The sequence below is a fragment of the Scyliorhinus torazame genome, chromosome 3 (genome assembly GCF_047496885.1).
Source record: "Scyliorhinus torazame isolate Kashiwa2021f chromosome 3, sScyTor2.1, whole genome shotgun sequence".
Lineage (NCBI taxonomy): Eukaryota > Metazoa > Chordata > Chondrichthyes > Carcharhiniformes > Scyliorhinidae > Scyliorhinus > Scyliorhinus torazame.
This window is the reverse complement of record NC_092709.1, coordinates 334,460,205-334,487,582: the sequence shown is the minus strand read 5'-3', so window position 1 is coordinate 334,487,582 and position 27,378 is coordinate 334,460,205. Positions and strand designations below refer to the sequence as shown.

Here is a 27,378-nt window from a genome sequence, read left to right as displayed (position 1 = left end):
CAGTCCAATATATAATTATCTGTAGCAACGACCTATACATATTATACAGTATATATTAACAACCCTGAGAGTCCTTCTGGTCCCTCCTCCCCCCCGATCCTGGGCTGCTGCTGCTGCCTTCTTTTTTCCATTCCATCTATCTTTCTGCGAGGTATTCGACGAACGGTTGCCACCGCCTGGTGAACCCTTGAGCCGACCCCCTTAGGACGAACTTAATCCGCTCTAGCTTTATAAACCCTGCCATGTCATTTATCCATGTCTCCACCCCCGGGGGCTTGGCTTCTTTCCACATTAGCAATATCCTACGCCGGGCTACTAGGGACGCAAAGGCCAAAACATCGGCCTCTCTCGCCTCCTGCACTCCCGGCTCTTGTGCAACCCCAAATATAGCCAACCCCCAGCTTGGTTCGACCCGGACCCCCACTGCTTTTGAAAGCACCTTTGTCACCCCCATCCAAAACCCCTGTAGTGCCGGGCATGACCAAAACATATGGGTATGATTCGCTGGGCTTCTCGAGCACCTCGCATACCTATCCTCCACCCCAAAAAATTTACTGAGCCGTGCTCCAGTCATATGCGCCCTGTGTAATACCTTAAACTGAATCAGGCTTAGCCTGGCACACGAGGACGACGAGTTTACCCTGCTTAGGGCATCTGCCCACAGCCCCTCCTCGATCTCCTCCCCCAGCTCTTCTTCCCATTTCCCTTTTAGCTCATCTACCATAGTCTCCCGTTCGTCCCTCATTTCCCTATATATATCTGACACCTTACCATCCCCCACCCATGTCTTTGAGATCACTCTGTCCTGCACCTCTTGTGTCGGGAGCTGCGGGAATTCCCTCACCTGTTGCCTCGCAAAAGCCCTCAGTTGCATATACCTGAATGCATTCCCTTGGGGCAACCCATATTTCTCGGTCAGCGCTCCCAGACTCGCGAACTTCCCATCCACAAACCGATCTTTCAGTTGCGTTATTCCTGCTCTTTGCCACATTCCATATCCCCCATCCATTCCCCCCGGTGCAAACCTATGGTTGTTTCTTATCGGGGACCCCCCCAAGGCTCCAGTCTTTCCCCTATGCCGTCTCCACTGTCCCCAAATCTTCAGTGTAGCCACCACCACCGGGCTTGTGGTGTAGTTCCTCGGTGAGAACGGCAATGGGGCTGTCACCATAGCCTGTAGGCTAGTCCCCCTACAGGACGCCCTCTCTAATCTCTTCCACGCCACTCCCTCCTCCTCTCCCATCCACTTACTCACCATTGAAATATTAGCGGTCCAATAATACTCACTTAGGCTCGGTAGTGCCAGCCCCCCCCCCATTCCTGCTACGCTGTAAGAATCCCTTCCTCACTCTCGGGGTCTTCCCGGCCCACACAAAACCCATGATGCTCTTTTCGATCCTTTTAAAAAAAGCCTTCGTGATCACCACCGGGAGGCACTGAAACACAAAGAGGAATCTCGGGAGGACCACCATCTTAACCGCCTGCACCCTCCCTGCCAGTGACAGGGATACCATATCCCATCTCTTGAAATCCTCCTCCATTTGTTCCACCAACCGCGTTAAATTTAACCTATGCAATGTGCCCCAATTCTTAGCTATCTGGATCCCCAGGTAACGAAAGTCCCTTGTTACCTTCCTCAACGGTAGGTCCTCTATTTCTCTACTCTGCTCCCCTGGATGCACCACAAACAACTCACTTTTCCCCATGTTCAATTTATACCCTGAAAAATCTCCAAACTCCCCAAGTATCCGCATTATTTCTGGCATCCCCTCCGCCGGGTCTGCCACATATAGTAACAAATCGTCCACATACAAAGATACCCGGTGTTCTTCTCCTCCTCTAAGTACTCCCCTCCACTTCTTGGAACCCCTCAACGCTATCGCCAGGGGCTCAATCGCCAATGCAAACAATAATGGGGACAGAGGGCATCCCTGCCTTGTCCCTCTATGGAGCCGAAAATATGCAGATCCCCGTCCATTCGTGACCACGCTCGCCATCGGGGCCCTATACAACAGCTGCACCCATCTAACATACCCCTCTCCAAAACCAAATCTCCTCAACACCTCCCACAAATAATCCCACTCCACTCTATCAAATGCTTTCTCGGCATCCATCGCCAGTACTATCTCCGTTTCCCCCTCTGGTGGGGGCATCATCATTACCCCTAACAGCCTCCGTATATTCGTGTTCAGCTGTCTCCCTTTCACAAACCCAGTTTGGTCCTCGTGGACCACCCCCGGGACACATTCCTCTATTCTCATTGCCATTACCTTGGCCAGGATCTTGGCATCTACATTTAGGAGGGAAATAGGTCTATAGGACCCGCATTGTAGCGGGTCCTTTTCCTTCTTTAAGAGAAGCGATATCGTTGCTTCAGACATAGTCGGGGGCAGTTGTCCCCTTTCCTTTGCCTCATTAAAGGTCCTCGTCAATACCGGGGCGAGCAAATCCACATATTTTCTATAGAATTCGACTGGGAATCCATCCGGTCCCGGGGCCTTTCCCGCCTGCATGCTCCTAATTCCTTTCACCACTTCTTCTACCTCGATCTGTGCTCCCAGTCCCCCCCTTTCCTGCTCTTCCACCTTGGGAAATTCCAGCCGATCCAAAAAGCCCATCATTCTCTCCCTCCCATCCGGGGGTTGAGCTTCATATAATTTTTTATAAAATGTCTTGAACACTCCATTCACTCTCTCCGCTCCCCGCTCCATCTCTCCTTCCTCATCCCTCACTCCCCCTATTTCCCTCGCTGCTCCCCTTTTCCTCAATTGGTGTGCCAGCAACCTGCTCGCCTTCTCCCCATATTCGTACTGTACACCCTGTGCCTTCCTCCATTGTGCCTCTGCAGTGCCCGTAGTCAGCAAGTCAAATTCTACATGTAGCCTTTGCCTTTCCCTGTACAGTCCCTCCTCCGGTGCTTCCGCATATTGTCTGTCCACCCTCAAAAGTTCTTGCAGCAACCGCTCCCGTTCCTTACTCTCCTGCTTCCCTTTATGTGCCCTTATTGATATCAGCTCCCCTCTAACCACCACCTTCAGCGCCTCCCAGACCACTCCCACCTGGACCTCCCCATTATCATTGAGTTCCAAGTACTTTTCAATGCACCCCCTCACCCTTAGACACACCTCCTCATCTGCCATTAGTCCCATGTCCATTCTCCAGGGTGGGCGCCCTCCTGTTTCCTCCCCTATCTCCAAGTCTACCCAGTGTGGAGCGTGATCCGAAATGGTTATAGCCGTATACTCCGTTCCCCTCACCTTCGGGATCAACGTCCTTCCCAGCACAAAAAAGTCTATTCGCGAGTAGACTTTATGGACATAGGAGAAAAACGAGAACTCCTTACTCCTAGGTCTGCTAAATCTCCATGGGTCTACACCTCCCATCTGCTCCCTAAAATCTTTAAGTACCTTGGCTGCTGCCGGCCTCCTTCCAGTCCTGGACTTCGACCTATCCAGCCCTGGTCCCAACACCGTATTAAAATCTCCCCCCATTATCAGCTTTCCCATTTCTAGGTCCGGAATGCGTCCTAGCATCCGCCTCATGAAATTGGCATCATCCCAGTTCGGGGCATATACGTTTACCAAAACCACCGTCTCCCCCTGTAGTTTGCCACTCACCATCACGTATCTGCCCCCGTTATCCGCCACTATAGTCTTTGCCTCGAACATTACCCGCTTCCCCACTAATATAGCCACCCCCCTGTTTTTCGCATCTAGCCCCGAATGGAACACCTGCCCCACCCATCCTTTGCGTAACCTAACCTGGTCTATCCGTTTCCGGTGCGTTTCCTGTAACATAACCACATCTGCCTTAAGTTTCTTAAGGTGTGCGAGTACCCGTGCCCTCTTTATTGGCCCGTTCAGCCCTCTCACGTTCCACGTGATCAGCCGGGTTGGGGGGCTTCCTACCCCCCCCCCCCCCCCCCTTGTCGATTAGCCATCCCCTTTTTCCAGCTCCTCACCCGGTTCCCACGCAGCTGTATCTCCCCCAGGCGGTGCCCCCCGCCCATCCCCTCCCATACCAGCTCACCCCTCTCCCCAGCAGCAGCAACCCAGTAATTCCCCCCTCCCACCCCCCCCCCGCTAGATCCCCCGCTAGCGTAATTACTCCCCCCATGTTGCTCCCAGAAGTCAGCAAACTCTGGCCGACCTCGGCTTCCCCCCGTGACCTCGGCTCGCACCGTGCGACGCCCCCTCCTTCCTGCCTCTCTATTCCCGCCATGATTATCATAGCGCGGGAACCAAGCCCGCGCTTCTCCCTTGGTCCCGCCCCCAATGGCCAACGCCCCATCTCCTCCACCTCCCCTCCTCCCCCATCACCACCTGTGGAAGAGAGAAAAGTTACCACATCGCAGGATTAGTACATAAAACCCCTCTTTCCCCCCTTTTTAACCCCCCTCTTCGCCCTCCACATTCGCCCCACCACTTTGTTCAAACGTTCTTTTTAATAACCCGCTCATTCCAGTTTTTCTTCCACAATAAAAGTCCATGCTTCATCCGCCGTCTCAAAGTAGTGGTGCCTTCCTCGATATGTGACCCACAGTCTTGCCGGTTGCAGCATCCAAATTTTATCTTTTTATGAAGCACCGCCTTGGCCCGATTAAAGCTCGCCCTCCTTCTCGCCACCTCCGCGCTCCAGTCTTGATAAACGCGGATCACCGCGTTCTCCCATTTACTGCTCCGAGTTTTCTTTGCCCATCTAAGGACCATTTCTCTATCCTTAAAACGGAGGAATCTCACCACTATGGCTCTGGGAATTTCTCCTGCTCTCGGTCCTCGCGCCATCACTCGGTATGCTCCCTCCACCTCCAACGGACCCGCCGGGGCCTCCGCTCCCATTGGCGAGTGCAGCATCGTGCTCACATATGCCCCGACATCCGCTCCCTCCGCACCTTCAGGAAGACCAAGAATCCTCAGGTTGTTGCTCCTTGCATTGTTCTCCAGTGCCTCCAACCTTTCCACACATCGTTTCTGATGTGCCTCATGCATCTCCGTCTTCACCACCAGGCCCTGTATGTCGTCCTCATTCTCGGCTGCATTTGCCTTCACGACCCGAAGCTCCCGCTCCTGGGTCTTTTGTTCCTCCTTTAGCCCTTCGATCGCCTGTCGTATCGGGGCCAACAGCTCTTTCTTCATTTCCTTTTTGAGCTCTTCCACACAGCATTTCAAGAACTCTTGTTGTTCAGGGCCCCATGTTAAACTGCCACCTTCCGACGCCATCTTGGTTTTTGCTTGCCTTCCTTGCCGCTGTTCTAAAGGATCCACTGCAATCCGGCCACTTTCTCCTTTTTTCATCCGTATCCAGGGGGGATTCCCTTCTGGTTTACCGCACAGTGTTTTTAGCCGTCAAAATTGCCGTTGGGGCTCCTATCAAGAGCCCAAAAGTCCGTTTCACCGGGAGCTGCCGAAACGTGCGACTCAGCTGGTCATCGCCGCACCCGGAAGTACCATTGTGGTTCTTAATGGCCCCTACTCTTTTCCTAGTTATCTTTTTACCCTCAATGTACTTGTAAAACAACTTAAGATTTTCTTTGTTTTTACCTGCCAGTATCCTTTCATATTCCCATTTTCCTCTCCTAATTTCCTCTTTGTGGTCTCTCTTTCACATTCTATACACCTTTAGGGCGTCTGCTGTTTTGAGCCCTCATATCTGCCTTAAGCCTCCCTTTTCTCCTTATCCAATGCTGTATGTCCCTCGATATCCAGGGTTCACTCGATTTGTTGATCCCACCCTTTTTCTTAATTGGAACATGTTGGCCCTGTACTCTCCCTATTTTCGTCTTGAATGCATCCAATTGTTCTGTCACAGATTTACGTAAAAATGTCTGCTCTCAGTCCACTCTGGCCAAATCATGTCTGATCTTATTAAAATCATTGCTCCCCCTGCGTCCTCAGTACATTGTTTCTGTGTCAGGTCTGTGGTAAGGCTATCTAATTAATCCTACTTACCTGTCTTTTCCCATAGTCTTGTAAATGTTTTCCCTTCAAGTATTTTTACTTATTCTAGAAGGTTAATATTGAATCTACTTCCAGCATCCTTTCAGACTGTGCATTCACAGAATTTTTACAGCACAGAGACAGTCATTTGATCATTGTGTTTGCACTAGCTTTCCAAATTATCAGTTTACTTTGTGCCATTCTCTTTGCCTTCTGCCTGCAACTGGCACATTGTTCCTTTTTCAAATAATTGCCTTCTGAATGCCTTGATTGAACCTGCGTTCACCACGCTCTCAGGCAGTGCATTCCAGACCGTAACCACTGGCTGCGTGATTTTTTTTTCTCGTATTACTTTTGCTTAATTTGCAAATTGCCTTAAATCCATGCCCTCTGATTTTAAATCCTAGATCGTAAGAAACTGATCTAAAGAAACTAAACTGCAAGCTTGAATGATTTATCAGCATCATCTAGAGCCCTGAGATTGTGTTGTCTGAACATGATCTTGCCTACATTTTAAGCTGGTGAGGTAGTTTCAGTCTGCCTGCAATTTATTTTTACATTGTTTAGGCCTTTGGCCAACAGGAGCAAACCAAAGCTGCAGTGACCAAGTCATGTTATTGGAACTGCATTATTATTGGGTTTTTGTTTATTATGAATCCTTTATATCAGTGATAGTGCAGTGGGGCGGCACGGTGGCATAATGGTTAGCTCTGCTGCCTCATGGCGCCGAGGACCCGGGTTCGATCCCGGCCCTGGGTCACTGTCCGTGTGGAGTTTGCACATTCTCCCCATGTCTGCGTGGGTTTCACCCCCACAACCCAAAGATGTGCATGATAGGAGGATTGAACACACTAAATTGCCCCTAAATTGGAAAAAATAATTGGGTATTCTAAATTTTTAAAAAAATTAGTGATAGTACAGAAATCTGGTTCTGTCCTTCCATTTTTTGCCATAACAAGTAACAGCCTATTTTGATCATTATCCTACCCCATAACAATCATGCATTGAGTATGTGGGGGCAATGGGGTTGGCACGTTGCGCTTTGCAATACTAACACACACTGCCACTTTTATTTGCCCCCACTCCAGTATATTTGTTCTGTTGTGCCACTAGGGTCCATATCATAGAATCATAAAATGCAGCGCGGAAAGAGGCCTTTGTAAGGGGCAATGAAAGGAGACGTTAACTATTATGTACAGCTCTAGTAGTTCCCTACTGTGTATTCTCTAGTCAGTGCCTGACTGGCCGACTCTATTTATATAAAGGCACAAGAACCGTGTGCACCGGAACTGTCTTAAGGGCCCCCTTATCCAGAGAGCTCGTATTCTGCAAACTCCATGCGGTAGTTCATCATCCCTACCCTGTGAGACCCGTGCTGGTTATAACAGACCGTTCGGCCCACTGAGTCTGCACCAACCCTCCAAAAATGCTCCCCCCCCCCCCCTGCCCCAGGGCAGCATGGCGGTGCAGTGGTTAGCACTGCTGCATCATGCTGCTGCGGACCCGGGTTCGATCCCGGTCCCGGGTCACTGTCCGTGTGGAGTTTGCACATTCTCCCCGTGTCTGCGTGGGTCTCACCTCCACAACCCAAGATGTGCAGGGTAGGTGGATTGGCCATGCTAAATTGCCCCTTAATTCAAAATTTTGAAAAAAAGCACTCTGACACCCGATCCCCTTAACTGTGTAACCTCACCGAAGCTTTGGGCACCAAGGGGTAATTAATCATGGCCAATCCACCTAACCTGCACAAATTTAGACTGTGGGAGGAAACTGGAGAATCTGGAGGAAACTCGCGCAGATACAGGGAGAATGTGCAAACTCCACACAGACAGTCACCCAAGGCCAAAAGTGAATCCGGGTCCCTGGTGCTGTGAGGCAGCAGTGCGAACCACTGTGTCACCTAATATCATGCCTAGGGAGTTGACAGAAACTCTGCAAGGGAATGAATCACTATTCTGGTTCTGGTGCTTGCTACTGGGGAGTCTATTTAAAATATCTATGGTGGAGACTTGGACCAGGTGATGTGCGTGTGCACAAAATATTCAAAGGGAAGAAATAATGTGGTGTAAGGTGGGGTGAGTCAATAAATATCTTCTCACAAAAACTGAATCACAGCTTTTAGTAAAAGGGAGTTGCTTTCAATTAACAGTTGAAAAGCATTTAGAGTAAATGGATAAAATATTGGATAAAATGCAAACACATCTAGCAGTTGAGATCATGTTGCAAATTTTAAAAGCAACGATTGACTCATTTATTGACATTTCATGAAATGTCGAGAGACACCCTGCAGCATGTTCCAGGCAGTGTACACAAGCAGAATTGACAGGGAGATTTTACTTTAATTTTTTTTGAGCAAGGTGTTCAGGAGAGATCATGTTTCTTGATGGCCAAGGTCTATTCACCAAATATACACATCTAGGTGTTCTGATTACATCATAAAGTGACCTCTGCTTGAATAGGTAGTAGGCCGACCACACACATTTATATCAGTACATGATCATGTTTCAATGACCTTTAAAAATGTCAGTTTCTTATTTTGTTTTATTTTGGAAAGCTTGTTCTTCTCTGCTCTGAAAGCCTATTCGCTAGTTTCGCTCTGTTTTGTTTGTTTACAAGGACATCTGGTATTTGCCCCCAACAGCAATATTGGGGGAAAATATTGAGAGAATACGGTAGCACCTGAATGTTCCCACCTTACTCCCCTCTTAGGTTTAAGAAAGCCCAAGTTGCAATGTAGACGAACCACAATTGCAGGCAAACTGCTAAAATTATGAGGAATTGCGTGAAGAGCATTCTTCCAGTTGGGGTAACAGTCATTCAAGACAAAGTTAGGTGCTGAGGTTGTAGGTCTATAGCTTTCTATTGGAAGGGTGCCCCAGCAAAACTAGAGCCATTGTGAATCGGGGGGGGGGGGGGGGGGGGCGGCGGTGGTGTAACTCCACTGGTTGGAGTTATATCTGGCACAAACGAAGATGCATGGTCATTGGTCAGTCTTAAAGGGTCCGTACAGTGCAACAAGCTGGCTGCGCACTGCAAAGGTAAATTACAGCGACCATTTCACATTATAGGACTCTGGCCTGAGCTGGTAAATTTTAAATGGTTTTAAAATGTAATTGTTTACGAGGTCCATTTGGCTTCTGAGTACATGTCATACTCACAGAGACTGGTGAGAAACCCAAGCACCAAGGTTCCATCCAAAACTTTCCTGACAGTACCCTAACCCACACCATCACTGTGCTCACTGACCTACTTTTAGCTCCTGCTCTGCTTTGGTTGTAAAATTCAAATAGCTTTTTTCAAACCCTTCCCTGCTCTGTCTTTGTAACCACAGCCTTACAATCCTCCACTTTCCCTGTGTTCCTCCATTTCTGACATTGCACATCCCTGATTTCCATCACTCCACCATTAGCAGTTATCCCTTCAACAACCACAGCCCCAAGCTGCAGAATTCCATCTTGGAATCTTCCTGCTTCTCCACACTTTTTATATTCCATTACTAATTATTGTCATGTGCGAGTACCTTTAAGACATGGATGTTTAAGCAATGTACCTTTAAGAAAACAGTGATGTCAGAGAGTGTGTGGAGCTGGGCTTTAGATCAACCGTTTTGCAGTCTGAAAAAAAGCTTGTGTGTGTCTGGGTGTTTCCAGAGAGCTGCAGTTTTAAAAAGCAGCTTGTGTGTGTGTGTTTCCAGAAATGAAATGAAATGAAAATCGCTTATTGTCACAAGTGGGCTTCAAATGAAGTTACTGTGAAAAGCCCCTAGACGCCACATTCCGGCGCCTGTTCGGGGAGGCTGTTCTGGGAATTGAACAGTGCTGCTGGCCTGCCTTGGTCTGCTTTCAAAGCCAGCGATTTAGCCCTGTGCTAAACAGCACCTACTGCAGAGAGCTGCAGTTTGGAGAAAAAGAGCTTGGGGAGTGTCTGTGTTTTGCAGTGAGCTGGATCTCTGCCATGAAAGACTGTCTCTGGATCATTTGGGTGATTTAAACTCATAATTGTAAGACCTTGGAATTGTAAAACTTGATGTGATTCTGCTTAAAGGTGTTAAGTCTCTTTGAAGTTTGAAGGAACATTTTGAGGAATGATTTACTGTTGCAATATTTTCTGAGTTATCTTTGAAGTAAGGGATGTTAAGAGATCCAATGTTTATTTAAGATGTTAAGTTGAGTTCAAGGAATAAACATTGTTTTGTGTTTAAAAACCCACGTGTCCATAATTGTAATCCCACACCTAGGGAAAAAGCCGTGTGCTAGGAAAAGCAACAAATACATTAAAGGGAGAGGTTGGTTGAACTCCATGATACATTTTGGGGTTCTGAAAACGCCTCGCCCATAACAATTGGGGGCTCGAGGGGGATAAAAGTCTATGGATTGGCTTTTGTGAACTTAATGACAGTGAAGGATTGTTGCTTTTCCGGTGTGGTATTTTAGTTCCAGTGGGGAGAGTGTTGTGAACAATGGCTCTTTCAGAGGCTCAGAAGTTTTTGGGGGTGGAGAAGGTCACACGTAGTACTTTACAGACAGAAACGAAAAGCAGACTGTTAGATTTGGCAAGAACATTGCAGTTAACATTACCTGACAATATGCGAAAAGGTGAGATAATTATGGCGGTGGTTAAGCATTTAAAGTTGCCTGAGGTACAGTTTAACTCATTGGAAATGGCAAAAATTCAGTTGCAAATTAACCAAATGGAACATGAGAAAGAATTAAAGCGGCTTAAATACGAGAGAGAGAGATGAAAAAGAAAGAGAAAGAGACAGAAAGGAGAAAGAGAGAGAGGAAAAAGAAAAGGAGAGAGAAGAAAGGAGAAAAGAAAGAATAGCCCAAGCAGAACAAAAAGAAAAAAAAAGGGAGATATAGATCAGGGAAAAAGATAAAGAGCGAGTTTGAACTTCAGAAAATGGCCATGAAACATGACAATCACTTAAAATTGGCAAACGTAAAGGGAAACGTACAGTTGGATGATAGTAATGAGGACAGTGAGAAAGAGCATCATAGTCGAAGGCTTGGTGGGAATCTATTTAAATATGTCCAAGCATTGCCAAGGTTTGACGAGAAGGAAGTGGAAGCTTTTTTCATTTCATTTGAGAAGGTAGCTAAACAAATGAAATGGCCACAGGACATGTGGGTGTTACTGATTCAAACAAAGCTGGTAGATAGAGCTAGTGAAGTGTTTGCATCACTACCGGAGGAGATATCTGGAACGTATGAGGTGAAGAAATCCATCTTAAGTGCATATGAGCTAGTGCCTGAAGCTCACAGACAAAAGTTTAGAAATGTAAGGAAAGGATTTGGTCAAACATACATGGAGTTTGAAAGGCTCAAACAGAGTAATTTTGGTAGGTGGTTAAGGGCTTTGAAAATAGACCAAACGTATGAAGCTCTCAGAGACATTATACTTTTGGAGAAGTTTAAAAATTCAATTCCCGATGTAGTGAGGAGTGGAACTCATGTGGAAGAACAGAGGGTTAAAACTGCGAGATTAGCAGCGGAAATGGCAGATGATTATGAATTAGTTCATAAATCAAAGATTGGTTTCCGACATCAGTTTCAGCCGGTGAGGGATAGAAACTGGGGATATGAGAAATACTCAAATGGTAAAGGTAAAGGTGATATGATGGGAGACAATAAAGAGAGTGTACCTCGGATTAAAAAAGAAATCCAGGAGGGTGGAAAAGAAATGAAAAGTTTCAGATGTTTTCACTGTAATAAACTAGGCCATGTAAAGTCACAGTGTTGGTGGTTGAAGGAAAGCACTGGGAAGGCTGATGTGGTAAAACAGGATAAGACAGTGGGATTTGTTAGAGTGGTAAAGGAAAGCCCAAGAGAAGCGAAGGAGGTGCAAACGATTGTACAGCCTGTTCAAGAAGTAATTGTGAAGAAGGTGCCAGATGTCTTTAAAGAATTCACTTGTGTGGGTAAAGTTTACTCATGTGTATCAGGAGGAGCAGGTAAAGAAGTCACAATTTTAAGAGATACAGGGGCTAGTCAATCTTTAATGGTAAGAGATGAGGAATTATGTAGTTTGGGAAGAATGTTGTCAGAAAAGGTGATGATATGTGGAATTCAGGGTGAGAGGAGTAGCGTTCCATTATATAAGGTAAGGTTGGAAAGTCCAGTGAAGAGTGGTGAAGTGGTAGTCGGTAAACTCTCTTGTCCAGGACTACAGTTTATCTTGGGTAATGATATAGCTGGATCGCAGGTGGGAGGTATGCCTACTGTGGTTGATAAGCCATTGGAAAATCAGTCAACTGAAGGGTTGAAGGACGAATATCCTAGGATTTTTCCGGATTGTGCAGTAACAAGGTCGCAAAGCCACAGGTTAAGACAAGAGGAGAAATCAAAGAGTAAAGATGAAGTTGAAGTGCAATTATCAGAAACGATTTTTGATCAGTTGGTTGAAAAAGAACAAGAACAGGTGGAGGATGAGGTGGATATTTTTAGTTCAGGAAAATTGGCGGAGTTACAACAGAAAGATATAGAAATAAAACGGATATATCAGAAAGCATATACGGAAGAGGAATCTGAGAATATACCAGAGTATTATTACCGTAAAAATGATGAGAAAATGGAGACCTGTACATATGCAGGTGGATGAAATGTGGGCAGAAGTTCATCAAGTAGTATTGCCGGTAGGGTATAGAAAGGAGGTGTTGTGAGTTGCACAGAAGGTACTAGTGGGAGGTCATTTGGGAATAAGGAAAACACAAGCTAAAATCCAGAAACGTTTTTATTGGCCTGGACTACAAAAAACTGTAGTTAAATTTTGTCAATCATGTCACACATGTCAAGTGATAGGGAAACCTCAAGCAGTGATAAAACCAGCGCCCTTAAGACCCATTCCAGCAATTGAGGAATCTTTTACAAGGGTCCTAATCAATTGTGTAGGACTGCTTCCTAAAACAAAAAGTGGGAATCAATATCTTTTGACTGTAATGGATGTGTCTACTAGGTTTCCAGAGGCCATTCCAGTACATAATATTACAGCTAAAAGGATTGTGGAGGAGTTTCTTTACTAGATATGGACTACCCACAGAAATTCAATCGGATCAAGGAACGAATTTTACTTCCAAGTTATTCAAAGAAGCTATGGATAGATTAGGAATAAAACAATTTAAATCAACTGCGTACCATCCAGAATCGCAGGGAGCGTGAGAAAGGTGGCATCAGACATTAAAGACAATGATGAGGGCTTACTGTCAAGATTATCCAGAGGATGGGATAATGGATTCCCATTCGTATTGTTTGCAATTAGGGATGCACCTAATGAGTCTACCAACTTTAGTCCTTTTGAACTAATTTTTGGTCATGAGGTAAGAGGACCACTTAAATTGATTAAGGAAAAATTGGTGGGTGAGAAATCGGAAATTACACTATTGGATTACGTGTCAAATTTTAGGGAACGATTAAATCGAGCAGGTAAATTAGCTAGACAACATTTGAAAGTTGCACAAAATGTGATGAAACGGGTAGCGGACAAGAAATCCAAAGTTCGTAGTTTTGCCAGTGGGGATAAAGTTTTAGTGTTGTTATCAGTGGTAGGGGAGCCTTTAAAAGCTAGGTTTTGTGGACTGTATCAGATTGAAAGGAAATTAAGTGAGGTGAATTATGTGGTTTAAAAACACCAGATAGAAGGAAGACTCACCGAGTGTGTCATGTGAATATGCTAAAAAGGTACTTTGAAAGGGAAGGAGAGAAAAATGAGGTTTAATGATTCTAACTCAGAAGTAACAAACCAAATCCAGATGACTCTGAATTTGACATACCTCAACGTAAATTGGAAAATGAGGATGTTCTTAAAAATTGGGATGAATTGTTAAGTTACCTTCCAAAGGAAAAACAAACTGACCTGAAAGATTTATTGATATCACATGGGCAAGTTTGTAGAGATAAATTGGGAAGTACTAAAATGGCTATATATGATGTAGATGTAGGAAATGCTGTTCCTATCAAACAACATCCATGTAGACTTAATTCTTTAAAATTGGCACAGGTTAACAGAGAGATTGAGAGTATGCTGAAGAATGGCATAATTGAAGTGGGTTGCAGCCAATAGAGCTCACCTATAGTGATGGTACCTAAACCAGACGGTACCCAACGGTTGTGTGTGGACTATCGAAAGGTGAATGCAGTTACAAGAACGGACTCTTATCCTAGCCCACGTTTGAAGGATTGCATTGAGAAAGTGGGACAATCTGCTTTTATTTCCAACTTCCAGACATTAAAAGAGCATTTAAAACATTGTATGGAGTTCTTTGACTTCAGGAGGCGGGTTTGGTGATGAATCTAGCCGAAAGTGAATTTGGAGAAGCCCGAATCACTTTCCTTGCGGAGTTTCCAATACCTTCAAGACGAAGGGAAATAATGCGATTTCTTAACATGAATGAATTTGATTGAACCTTTGTGCAAAAGTTTTGTGGCGTGATTACTCCACTGATGGACTTGCTAAAGAAACCTAAAAAATTTCAATGGACAGCGGACATGCAACAGGCATTTGACTGCCTGAAAGCTGTGATCACCAATGCTCCTGTGTTGGAGAATTGCAAGGGACTCTGTGGTCAGATTGAACTAAAGTATCTGATTCTGAAGAGAAATGCCGAGGAGTAGAGGAATGGATGGATCGTGCAGAGACTTTGTTCAAAGAGACTGTCAATTGAGAAGGATTTTGGTTGGAGGAAGAAGAACAAAGAAAAATGGACTATATTATTATACCTGTTTGCATGTGTTGTTTTTTTTAAAAAACAAAAAGGTATATTTACTGTGTACATTTCTTAGTGGATGGTGCAAAAGTGAAAAATGAAACCATCTTGAAGTTGGTGGTTTATTTATTTTTTCTTGGGGGAGGTGTCATGTGAGAGTACCTTTAAGACATGGATGTTTAAGCAATGTACCTTTAAGAAAACAGTGATTTCAGAGAGTGGGTGGTGGATTGGATTGGATTTGTTTATTGTCACGTGTACCGAGGTAAAGTGAAAAGTATTTTCACTGGTGGTGCTGGGCTTTAGATCAGCCATTTTGCAGTTTAGTTTTGCAGTTTGAAAAAGAGCTTGTGTGTGTCTGGGTGTTTCCAGAGAGCTGCAGTTTTAAAAAGCAGCTTGTGTGTGTTTCAAGAGAGCTGCAGTTTGGAGAAAAAGAGCTTGGGGGTGTCTGTGTTTGCAGTGAGCTGGATCTCTGCCATGAAAGACTATCTCTGGATCATCTGGGTGATTTAAACTCATAATTGTAAAGCCTTTAACCTGATGTGAATCTGTTTAAAAGTGTTAAGTCTCTTGGAAGTTTGAAGGAACATTTTGAGAAATTATTTACTGTTGCAATATTTTCTGAGTTATCTTTGAAGTAAGGGGTGTTAAGAGATCCAATGTTAATTTAAGATGTTAAGTTGAGTTCATGGAATAAACATTGTTTTGTGTTTAAAAACCCACGTGTCCATAATTGTAATCTCACACCTAGGGAACAAGCCGTGTGCTAGGAAAAGCAACAAATACATTAAAGGGAGAGGTTGGTTGAACTCCATGATACATTTTGGGGTTCTGAAAACGCCTCGCCCATAACATCCTAAAACATTTTGTTGTTGATTTCACATCCCCTTAATTCTGCATAGGAAAGTGGTTTTTATTTTGGTTTATTTGCCTGGTGCTTATCTTGAGATCTTCTTGTCTTCAATTTATCTACAAGTAGAAATCATTTATCTATGTTCGACTGTTTTATCTTTTGAATAATTCTAGCAAATTACCCATTAATTATTTCAGTTGAAAAAAAATATGTTGCCCATTGTTTCTTCAGCCTTTAATTGCACGATAATGAGGGGCCCAAAATCTTGTGCTATTTTCCACATGGACAAAGCTTTACACAGTCATCATGACCTCTTTGCTTTTGTACTCCATCTCTTTCACTCCAAATTCCATTTGCCTTTTTAATAGATTTTAAAAATTATTTTCACCACTGGTAATATTTTCTGCATCTGGGTGCATGAAGCCCTTTGCTGGTCTCCTGTGTTAGAGACAGCACAAGAAGGAGTGTATTCGACCCATGGTGCCTGTGTTGGGTCTTTGAAATATCTCTCCATTTCCTTGCCCTTTTCCAATGCCCCTTTTTCTTCATTGAGAAATTTGCAATTATAATCTATACTAACGTTTTGAGACCTGTGAGGAGTATGGTGATGGACTCCAAGAGGATATCGATATGTTGGTGAAATGGCAGACATGTCGCAGATCAAATTTAATGCAGAGAAGTGTGAAGTGTTATGCTTTGGTAGGAAGAATGAGGGGAGGCACAAATACCACAGATAGGTAGAGATATATTATATACTGGTATTTAAAACTGGAAGAATGGTGAGTCATTGGGCGTGATTCAGCCACCCCGTTGTGCCCACAGGTGAATCCAGTGAGAGCCCCAAATCGCAATCTGCGCCGGGTGTCGGGCTGATCGCGAGTCAGTCGATTCGGTCCATCCGGCGCGATCTGGATCACGCCCTTGCTGGATGTGATCAAAATCAACATATTTAAATGGGCCAGTAGACTCATTTTAAATACCAGAATGCTGTTTTCATTCAGCATCCTGGAGTCAACGGCAGCACTGTGAGACCTTACCCGGGCGCCATTTAGCACTGGTTTCCACAAATATGGACGCAGGCCATTAGAGACACCCGGGTGGTCACGGACAGGGCATGGTGGCACCCTGTACTGCCAGCTTGGCACAGATTCTGAGCTCGCCAGTGCAAGAAATCAACAAAAGTCGGACCTCGATGGGGAGAAACTCCCCAAGGGCCAAAATACTGGCAAAGTGCCGGTGAATAGCAGGCTGAATCTTGGCGCTGGAGCCGCCGAGATACAACCTGCTGAATGTGCCCAAAAGTGGATTTTGTTTTATGTCCGCTGAATTGCACCCATCGTCCACAATAGGCACGAAGGAAACTTGACTAACTGGAGGTGGGCAAGCTGAAGCCCCTGATGGTGAAGAGAATCAGGAGCAACTGTTGGCATACTGGATTTATATTGTAAATTTTTATATTGTTTCAGAGAAATAGTTGTCGACCATATAGTCCTTTAAGCTTGTTTCATTGCTTAGTGAGATTATGACTGATCTGTGATCGAAGTCCATATATTTGCCTGCACTCTGCACCCTTTAATACCTTTGTTTAACAATTGACTCTGCCGAAATTGAGTTTCCAGCTTCTGCTGCCCTTTCTGTGTGCAAGTAAGGGGGAGGGGGAGCAGCCCCAAGTCGTGGTCCGCATAGGTACCAACAACATAGGTAGGAAAAGGGATAGGGATGTAAGGCAAGAATTCAGGGAGGTAGGGTGGAAACTTAGATCTAGGACAAACAGAGTTATTATCTCTGGGTTGTTACCCGTGCCATGTGATAGCGAGAAGAGGAATAGGGAGAGAGAGGAGTTGAACACGTGGCTACAGGGATGGTGCAGGAGGGAGGGTTTCAGATTTCTGGATAATTGGGGCTCATTCTGGGGTCGGTTGGACCTCTACAAACGGGATGATCTACACCTGAACCAGAGGGGTACTAATATCCTGGGGGGGAAATTTGCTAATGCTCTTCGGGAGGGTTTAAACTAGTAGAGCAGGGGCTTGAGAACCTGATTTGTAGCTCCAGTATACAGGAGGTTGAGAGTAGTGAGGTCATGAGTAAGGTTTCAAAGTTGCAGGAGTGTACCGGCAGGCAGGAAGGTGGTTTAAAGTGTGTCTTCTGCAATGCCAGGTGCATCCGGAATAAAGTGGGTGAACTTGCAGCATGGGTTGGTACCTGGGACTTCGATGTTGTGGCCATTTCGGAGACATGGATAGAGCAGAGACAGGAATGGCTGTTGCAGGTGTCGGGGTTTAGGTATTTCAGTAAGCTCAGGGAAGGTGGTAAAAGAGGGGGAGGGGTGTCATTGTTAGTCAAGGACAGTATTACGGTGGATGAAAGGACGTTTAATGAGGACTCGTCTACTGAGGTAGTATGGGCTGAGGTTAGAAACAGGAAAGGAGAGGTAACCCTGTTAGGGGTTTTCTATAGGCCTCCGAAAAGTTGTAGAGGATGTAGAGGAAAGGATTGCAAAGATGATTCTGGATAGGAGTGAAAGCAACAGGGTAGTTGTTATGGGGGAACTTTAACTTCCCAAATATTGATTGGAAACGCTATAGTTCGAGTACTTTAGATGGGTCCGTTTTTGTCCAATGTGTGCAGGAGGGTTTCCTGACACAGTATGTCGATAGGCCAACGAGAGGCGAGGCCATATTGGATTTGGTACTGGGTAATGAACCAGGACAGGTGTTAGATTTGGAGTTAGGTCCGCACTATGGTGATAGTGACCACAATTCGATTATGTTTACTTAGTGATGGAAAGGGATAGGTATATACAGGTTATATCTGGGGGAAAGGCAATTATGATGCGATGAGGCAAGACTTAGGATGCATGGGATGGAGAGGAAAACTGCAGGGGATGCGCACAATGAAAATGTGGAGCTTGTTCAAGGAACAGCTACTGCGTGTCTTTGATAAGTATGTACCTGTCAGACAGGGAGGAAGTGGTCGAGCAAGGGGACTGTGGTTTACTAAAGCAATCAAAACACTTGTCAAGGGGAAGAAGGAGACTTATGTAAAGATGAGACATGAAGGTTCAGTTAGGGCACTCGAGAGTTACAAGTTAGCTAGGAAGGACCAAGAGAGAGCTAAGAGCCAGGAGGGGAAATGAGAAGTCTTTGGCAGGTAGGATCAAGGATAACCCTAAAGCTTTCTATAGATATATCAGGAATAAACGAATGACTAGGGTAGGAGTAGGGCCAGTCAAGGACAGTAATGGGAAGTTGTGCTTGGAGTCCAAGGAGATAGGAGAGGTGCGAAATGAATATTTTTTCATCAGTATTCACACAGGAAAAAGACAATGTTGTCGAGGAGAATACTGAGATTCAGGCTACTAGACTAGAAGGGCTTGAAGTTCATAAGGAGGAGGTGTTAGCAGTTCTGGAAAGTGTGAAAATAGATAAGTTCCCTGGGCCGGATGGAGTTATCCTAGGATTCTCTGGGAAGCTAGGGAGGAGATTGCTGAGCCTTTGGCTTTGATCTTTAAGTCATCTTTGTCAACAGGAATAGTGCCAGAAGACTGGAGGATAGCAAATGTTGTCCCCTTGTTCAAGAAGGGGAGTAGAGACAACCCCGGTAACTATCGACCACTGAGCCTTCCTTCTGTTGTGGGCAAAATCTTTGAAAGGTTTATAAGAGATAGGATGTATAATCATCTGGAAAGGAATAATTTGATTAGACATAGTCAACACGGTTTTGTGAAGGGTAGGTCATGCCTCACAAACATTATTGAGTTCTTTGAGAAGGTGACCAAACAGGTGGATGAGGGTAAAGCAGTTGATGTGGTGTATATGGATTTCAGTAAAGCAGAAAATACGGAGGCATGGGTGATTTAGCAGTTTGGATCAGAAATTGGCTAGCTGGAAGAAGACAAAGGGTGGTGGTTGATGGGAAATGTTCAGACTGGAGTCCAGTTACTAGTGGTGTACCACAAGGATCTGTTTTGGGGCCACTGCTGTTTGTCATTTATATAAATGACCTGGAGGAGGGCGTAGAAGGATGGGTGGGTAAATTTGCAGATTACACTAAAGTCGGTGGAGTTGTGGACAGTGTGCAAGGATGTTACAAGTTACAGAGAGACATAGATAATCTGTAGCGCTGCGCTGAGAGGTGGCAAATGGAGTTTAATGCAGAAAAGTGTGACGTGATTCATTTTGGAAAGAATAACAGGAAGACAAGAGTACTGGGCTAATGGTAAGATTCTTGGCAGTGTGGATAAGCAGAGATCTCGGTGTCCATGTACATAGATTCCTGAAAGTTGCCACCCAGGTTGAGAGGGTTTTTCAGAAGGTGTACGGTGTGTTAGCTTTTATTGGTAGAGGGATTGAGTTTCGGAGCCATGATGTCATGTTGCAGCTGTACAAAACTCTGGTGTGGCTGCATTTTGAGTATTGCGTGCAATTCTGGTCGCCGCATTATAGGAAGGATGTGGAAGCATTGGAAAGGGTGCAGAGGAGATTTACCAGAATGTTGCCTGGTATGGAGGGAAGATGTTATGAGGAAAGGCTGAGGGACTTGAGGCTGTTTTCGTTAGAGAGAAGAAGGTTAAGAGGTGATTTAATTGAGGCATACAAGATGATCAGAGGATTGGATAGGGTGGACAGTGAGAGCTTTCTTCCTTGGATGGTGATGTCTAGCTCGAGGGGACACCGCTTTAAGTTGAGGGGAGATAGATATAAGACAGATGTCGGAGGTAGGTTCTTTACTCAGAGTAGTAAGGGCGTGGAATGCCCTGCCTGCAACAGTAGTAGACTCGCCAACACTAAGGGCATTCAAATGGTCATTGGATAGACATATGGACGATAAGGGAATAGGGCTTTAGAGAGGTTTCACAGGTCGGCGCAGCATTGAGGGCCGATGTAATGTTCTATGTTCTTAAGTATTTCCTAAACTTACTCTGGAAAGGCTGGCTCAATGTCCCCTAGGTCTAGACTATCCAAAACCACCAGAAATGCTTTCTCTTTGTCTAGACTGTCAGTTCTCCTTAATGTCTTAAACTTTAATCAAATTACCCTCAACTGGCTAAATTCCAGGAAGCGCAACCTTGTTTATATTTTCTGCGTCGCTTCAAGGCATGTCAGACCCAAATCCTAAGTTCAACCATCTTCAATGATCTTCTGCCCATCTAAGGGTCAGAAATGAGGATGTTCAATTCCATTTGAAAGCATTCCTTTTGGTTAACACCCCACCCATCACCTGAAGCATTCACTTTCTCCACAGCTGGCGCAGTTTAGCAGCAGTATGCACTGTTATGGGCCAGAGTTTAGAGACCCCAAAGTGTATCATGGAGTTCACCTGACCCACAACTTTTACTAGATTGTGGTATGGGGAGCACATGGCCAACTCTACAGGTATGGTACAGCAGAAATGGAAAAGTATTTTTTAAAGCAAAACAATGTTTATTCTATGAACTCAAGTTAACCTTTTTAAAACATACAGTGAACATCTTAGCAACCATTAATTCAAATACAACCCCCAAAGACTACAACACTAAGTAATCCTTTAAGCTTTCCTTTTTAACGTCCATACGACTTAAAAACAAAACCTTTATCAGAAGCACATCAGGTTAAAGTCACGACTGAAAACATTTATAATTATGAATTCACCAAATGATCAAGAGGTAGTCTTTTGATGGCAGTACACCTGCTTGGTCTGGCTTCAGCACCAACACTGAAAACGAAACTAAAACACATCCTGCAGCCTGCTCAAAAACGAAAGAAAAAAGCTGACAGACAGCCCAGCTCCACCCACTCTCTGACATCACTGCAGTAGTAAACACCCATTTCTTAAAGGTACTCTCACTGCAGATATTTATATTCGCACCCATTTATAAACACCCATTTCATAAAGGTACTCCCACATGACACCTCCCCCCAAGAAAAAAAAATAAACCATCAACTTCAAGATGGTTTCATTTTTCACCTTTTCACCATTCTTTAAGAAATGCTGACAGTCAATATACTTTTTCGTATCGAAAAACAACACACGCAAACGTATAATAATATAGTCCATTTTTTTTCTGCCTCCAACTGAAATCCTTCTTGATTGACAGTCTCTTTGAATAAGAAGGTCTCTGCACGATCCGTCCATTTCTCTACGCCTCGGCATTTTCCTTTAAAGTCAGATACTTTAGTTCAATCTGATCACAGAGTCCCTTGTTATTCTCCAAAACAGGAGCATTGGTTATCACAGCTTTCCGGCAGTCAAATGCCTGTTGAAAGTCCGCTGTTGACTGAAATTTTCGACGTTTCTTCAGCAAGTCTATCTGTGGAGCAATCACGCTACAAAACTTTTGCACAAATGTTTGATCAAATCCACTCATGCCAAGAAATCGCATTAATTCCCTTCGTCTTGAGGGTATCGGAAACTCCTCAATAACTGTTGGTTTCACATCCTGTGTGACCATTCGGCCCTGTCCAGTTGTATGGCCAAGGAAAATGACTTGAGCTTTTCCAAATTCACTTTTGGCTCGGTTTATCACCAAACCCGCCTCCTGAAGTCGATCGAATAACTCCATCAGATGTTTTAAATGTTCTTTCCATGTCTGGCTGAAAATTGCCAGATCGTCGATGTATACTGCACAATTGGGTAATCCTGAAACAACTTTGTTAGTTAACCGTTGAAATGTGTCTGGTGCGTTTTTCATGCCAAATGGTATAACTTTGAATTGGTATATATCATCTGGAGTCACAAAAGCTGAAATCTCCTTCGCCCTTTCGGATAAAGGTACTGCCAGTAACCTTTAAGTAACTCCAGTTTGGAAATAAAAGCGGATTGTGCCACTTTCGCAATGCAATCCTCCAAACATGGGATAGGTACTCTTAAAGATACTCTCACTACAGATATTTATATACACACCCATTTATAAACACCCATTTCTTAAAGGTACCCTCACATGACAGTACTTCCAGAAAGAGGCACTGCAGCACATCTCAAAGCCACCACCCTACTCTCCAAAAGGCAGCAGGCACATGGGAACACCACAATCTGCAAAGTCACTCAACTACCTGACTTGGAAATAAACTGCCACACTTTGTGTACCTACACCACATGGCTGTAACAGTTCAACAGCAGAGGGACAGGTGGTATTGAGGAAGCAGGGGGGGCTGCAGATGGTCTTGGACAGGTTAGGAGAGTGGGAAAAGAAGTGGCAGATGGAATACAATGTGGAAAAGTGTGAGCTTATGCACTTTGGTAGGAAGAGTGGAGGCAGACACTATTTTCTAAATGGGAAAAGGCTTAGGAAATCAGAAGCACAATGATTCTCTTAAATTTAACGTGCCGATTCAGTCGGTGGTTAGGAAGGCAAATGCAATGTTACCATTCGAGAGGGCTAGAATACAAGAGCAGGGGTGCACTTCTGAATTTGTATAAGGCTGTGGTCAGACCCCATTTGGAATATTGTGAGCAGTTTGGGGTCCTGTATCTAATGAAGGATGTGCTGGTCTTGGAAAGGGTCCAGAGGAGGTTCACAAGAATGATCCCTGGAATGAAGAGCTTGTAATATGAGGAGCGGTTGAGAACTCGGGGTCTGTACACATTGGTTAGGGGGGATTTTATTGAAACTTACAGGATACTGAGAGGCCAAGATAGAGTGGATGTGGAGAGGATATTTCCACTTGTGGGAAAAGCTAGAACTCGAGGGCACAGTTTCAGGCTGAAGGTACGTTCCTTTAAAACAGAGATGAGGAGGAATTTCTTCAGCCAAAGGGCGATAAATCTGTGGAAAACTTAGCTGCAGAAAGCTGTGGAGGCCAAATCACTGTGTCTTGAAGACCGAGACAGATAGGTTCTTGATCAATAAGGGGATCAGGGGTTACATGGAGAAGCCAGGAGAATGGGGATGAGAAACACATTAGCCATAATTGAATAATGAAGCAGACTGAATGGGCCGAATGGCCTAATTCTGCTCCTATGACTTATGGTCCTATGGTCTAACGAGGTTTCGTCCTCGGGGAAATTCCAATTTTCCTCCACATTCCATGAAAAATAAAGTAATAACTCCTTGTAATTTAACGTTGGAAATCAGTGCCAAAATATTATTTTTAAGGTGCCCAAAATGAACCCAGTACTGTAGGTGCTTTCTTTACTCATTCAAAGGATGTGGGCTTTGCTGACTAAGACCGCATTCATTCGCAGCCCTAATTGCCCTTGAGGAGGTGAGCTGGCTTCTTGAACTGCTAAAGTCTCTGTGGTGTAGGTACACCTACAGTGCTGTTGGGGAAGGAGTTCCAGGATTTTGACCCAGTGACAGTGATATATATCCATGTAGTGGAATTTGAACCATGTTCCCAGATCTCTGGATTACTCGTCCAGTGACAATACCTCCACTTCCCCAGGTATAGTCCAACCAGTGCTTCATATAGGTGAAGCATAAATTATAGTACCTTCAGTACAGTTGACATAATAAGGTAACAAGCAATCCATGCCGAGGTATTCAGCAAGTCGTGGACAACATTCAAGTTTTCCTCCAAGCAAACCCCATTCTCACTTAGAATTATTTCACTGTTCCTTCACTGTTGCTGTATCAAAAGCCTGGATCTACCTCCCAAATATAATTATGGGTATATCTACACGATTTGGCCTGCAGCGATTCCAAGTAGGCAGTTCGTCGCCACCTTCCCGAGGGCAGTTAGGAATCGGCAATAAATGCTGAATTAGCCAGCGATGCCAATGTTCGTGAATAATTTTTTATAAATTGTGACAACAGGAAGTTTGACAAGAAAACGAGTGCTTACCAATATAATTTTCATATTTTGTCTCAATGTAGATCTGTAGGGTACTGCACTAACAACTACCTATCAGTCTGAGAAACATTTATTGTATTTCTATGCAATATATAATTTGCAATTCTTTCTATCCATGCTGCCACTTTTACTTGTTCTGCACAGGCCCTAATTTTGTCAACCGATTTCCTTACTGGCACTTCAGCAAATCCTTTCTAGAAATCCAAACGAACTGCACTTACCCGTGGCCTTTTCCATCTATGATGTATAAGTTCTACTTCGCAATCAGTGTTGATGGTTTGGGTAGTAAATTTGTTGTTGCTGTTTTAAAATTAACCAATTGATAGTTGCCTGGCTTAACCTCAAAAATGCAACATTTGCCTTGTTCCAGTCCTTTAGCATAAACTCTGTGCACTGAATTGTGATAAAATCATGGTTAGGCCCACTGGTAGCTCTTCACTAAACTCCTTTGATATTCCCAGGGTGTCAATCTGGACACTTGTCAATATTATTGCTCTCAACCTCTAAAATATTTTCCTTATTAATACTCATATTTCTTAGCTTAGTCAGATTTCTGTTTTCTACATCCACAAGCTTCTGGGAACTTTTTTCACTTTGAAGACTAAAATAAATAATTCATTCAAATCTGTTCATATAAACCCTCCACCACTGACGAACAGTGGCAGCCATGTGTACCATCTACAAGATGCACTGCAGTAATTCACCAAGGTTCCTTAGTCAGCACCTTCCAAACCCATGACCACTACCATCTAGAGGCCAAGAGCAGCAGATACCTTGTCACCCCATCACCTGGGGGTTCCCCTCTTAGTTGCTCACCATCCTGACTTGGAAATATATTGTCGTTCCTTCACTGTCGCTGGGGCAAAATCCTGGAACTCTCTCCCTAACAGCATATAATGGGTGTACCTACACCTGAAAGACTGCAGCGGTTTTTGAATTTAAAAAAAAAATCTTTATTGTCACAAGGAGGCTTACATTAACACTGCAATGAATTTACGGTGAAAAGCCCCTAGTCGCCACATTTCGGCACCTGTTCGGGTACACTGAGGGAGAATTCAGAATGTTCAAATTACCTAGCAGCACATCTTTAGGGACTTGTGGGAGGAATTTGCAGCACCCGGAGGAAACCCACGCAGACACGAGGAGAACATGCAGACTCCGCACAGTGACTCAAGCGGGAATTGAACCCTGGACCCTGGCACTGTGAAGCAGCAGTGCTACCATGTTGCCCAAGAAGGCAACTCACCACCACGTTCGGAAGGACAGCTAGGGATAGGCAAAAAATGCTGGCCTAACCAGCGATGCCTACATCCCGTAAATGAATTTTTAAAAACACAGTAATATTTTTGAAAAACGTATTTTTCAGTGACCTGACCCCCTCCTAATCATTCTGTTCCTGAAGCCTTGCGAAATGAAAGTCTTCTTTCTCCATGTGTAGTTTGTTAGGGTGCAATATAGAATACATTTGATCAGTCTCAAAATTAGTTTGCACTGGGCAACGAATGGAATATAAAGTTCACAAGTTTGGCTGCAAGATGGGAACCTTCATTCGGGCATCTTGAATATGGGAACTGGAAACGTGAGAAATCATTTGATTTCCCCCCACCCTCACCCAGGTCATAATAATATTAATATTATTACAAAATCGAATTGTTACATGATTAAGTTAACAGTCTTGCCTCGCCATTTTGTTGAGAAAAATATTCATTTTACTGCCGCTTACCCAAAGGAACTGGGGCAGTAAGCAATAAAAAGTGCTTCTATAAAAAAACTGGCTCATATTGTTTTTCCACTTTAGATTTCCCAGTGGTGTGCTGAATATGCTCTCTCAGTTCGGTACCAATATGGCATGGTGGTCTGCACCCAGCCCCACAGCCTGTCCGCCATGTCTTTGGCACAGCGTGTGGCAGATGAACTGGATTTAAATGTGGGTCATGAGGTTGGATACCGTGTCCCTTATGAAGATTGCTGCACGACAGAAACTATTCTCAGGTCAGTTTTGCATGCAGGTGATTCTTTTAAGTTCATTTTCAGATTTTTTTAATTGCTTGTTATGAAAGGTGTCATTTGTTGTTAACCCCACAGAGCTGGGAACGCGGCCTTGAGAAAAGGCAGACCAGCACAGCCGATTAAATAATATCATTATGAAATGATCTCCAAGTACTTCAGACACTAAATTACCTATGGAGTGCATTGGCTTATATGAAGACACCTCCTAATTTTGTACTATGCCATACAAAATAGGAAGAAAGTCCTTGCCTTTCATGGCCTCTGGATACCCCAAAGTCCATGGGTGGGATTCTCCGACCCTCCGCGCCGGAATCCCGCCGGCGTGCTTTACATGTGGTTCCACCCAGTGGGAGCTGGGACCTGCGGCCACGGTGGCGGTCTTGGTGGGGGGCAGGGGATATCTGACTCGGGGAGTGGGGTGGGCCACAGCGGTGGTAAGGCCTGCGATCAGGGGCCACCGATCGGCGGGCAATCGCAATCTGGGAGGGACCTACCTTCCTCCACACGGGCCCGCTGTGTGGCTCCACCATGTAGGCGGCGCCCGCGACGCTCATGCGTGGACCCGCTTGCGGCCGCCGTGCACATGCGCGGCCACGCGGTCTGGCTAGCAGGGCCTGGCCGGCAGCCAGAGCTGCGGGACGCACACTGGAACTCTGCTAGCCCCCTGGAAAATGGAGAATCACCCTGGACCTTCAAGGAAAACATCTGGAGTGATTCTCGCCCGTTTTCCGGCGGGCGTGGGGACTTAGTCCCCAGAAGGGAGAATCCCGCCCCATATCTGTCAATTAAATACTTCTGAGTTGTAGTGTAGTATGTAGTAAATGTGGCAACCAAATCGATCAGAACAAGCTATCACCAACAGCAGTGTGATCATGACCTGATAGTCTGCTTTTAATGATGTTGGTGAAGGAGAAATATTGGCCAGGATGATGTTGGTTGAAGGAGAAATATTGGCCAGGACACCAGGTAGAACGCCCTTGATTTTCTTGGAAATAATCCCATGGGATCTTGTACGTCCAGCTGAGTGGGGCAGACTGACCTTAGTTTAGTGTATAATCCACTAAAATTCAGCATGTCCAGCGGTGTAGCGTTCACTCAGCACTA

The 27,378-nt window shown here is 44.7% G+C and overlaps 1 protein-coding gene across 1 annotated transcript in view; it reads left to right on the top strand.

Moving 5' to 3' along the window:
• Positions 1–27,378, top strand: part of LOC140409299 (putative pre-mRNA-splicing factor ATP-dependent RNA helicase DHX32) — a 133,618-nt gene that overhangs the window by 11,470 nt on the left and 94,770 nt on the right. Inside the window, exon 4 of the mRNA XM_072497680.1 lies at positions 26,063–26,256. Within this exon, the coding sequence (XP_072353781.1) occupies positions 26,063–26,256 (194 nt within the window). The remainder of the gene's footprint in view (positions 1–26,062; positions 26,257–27,378) is intronic.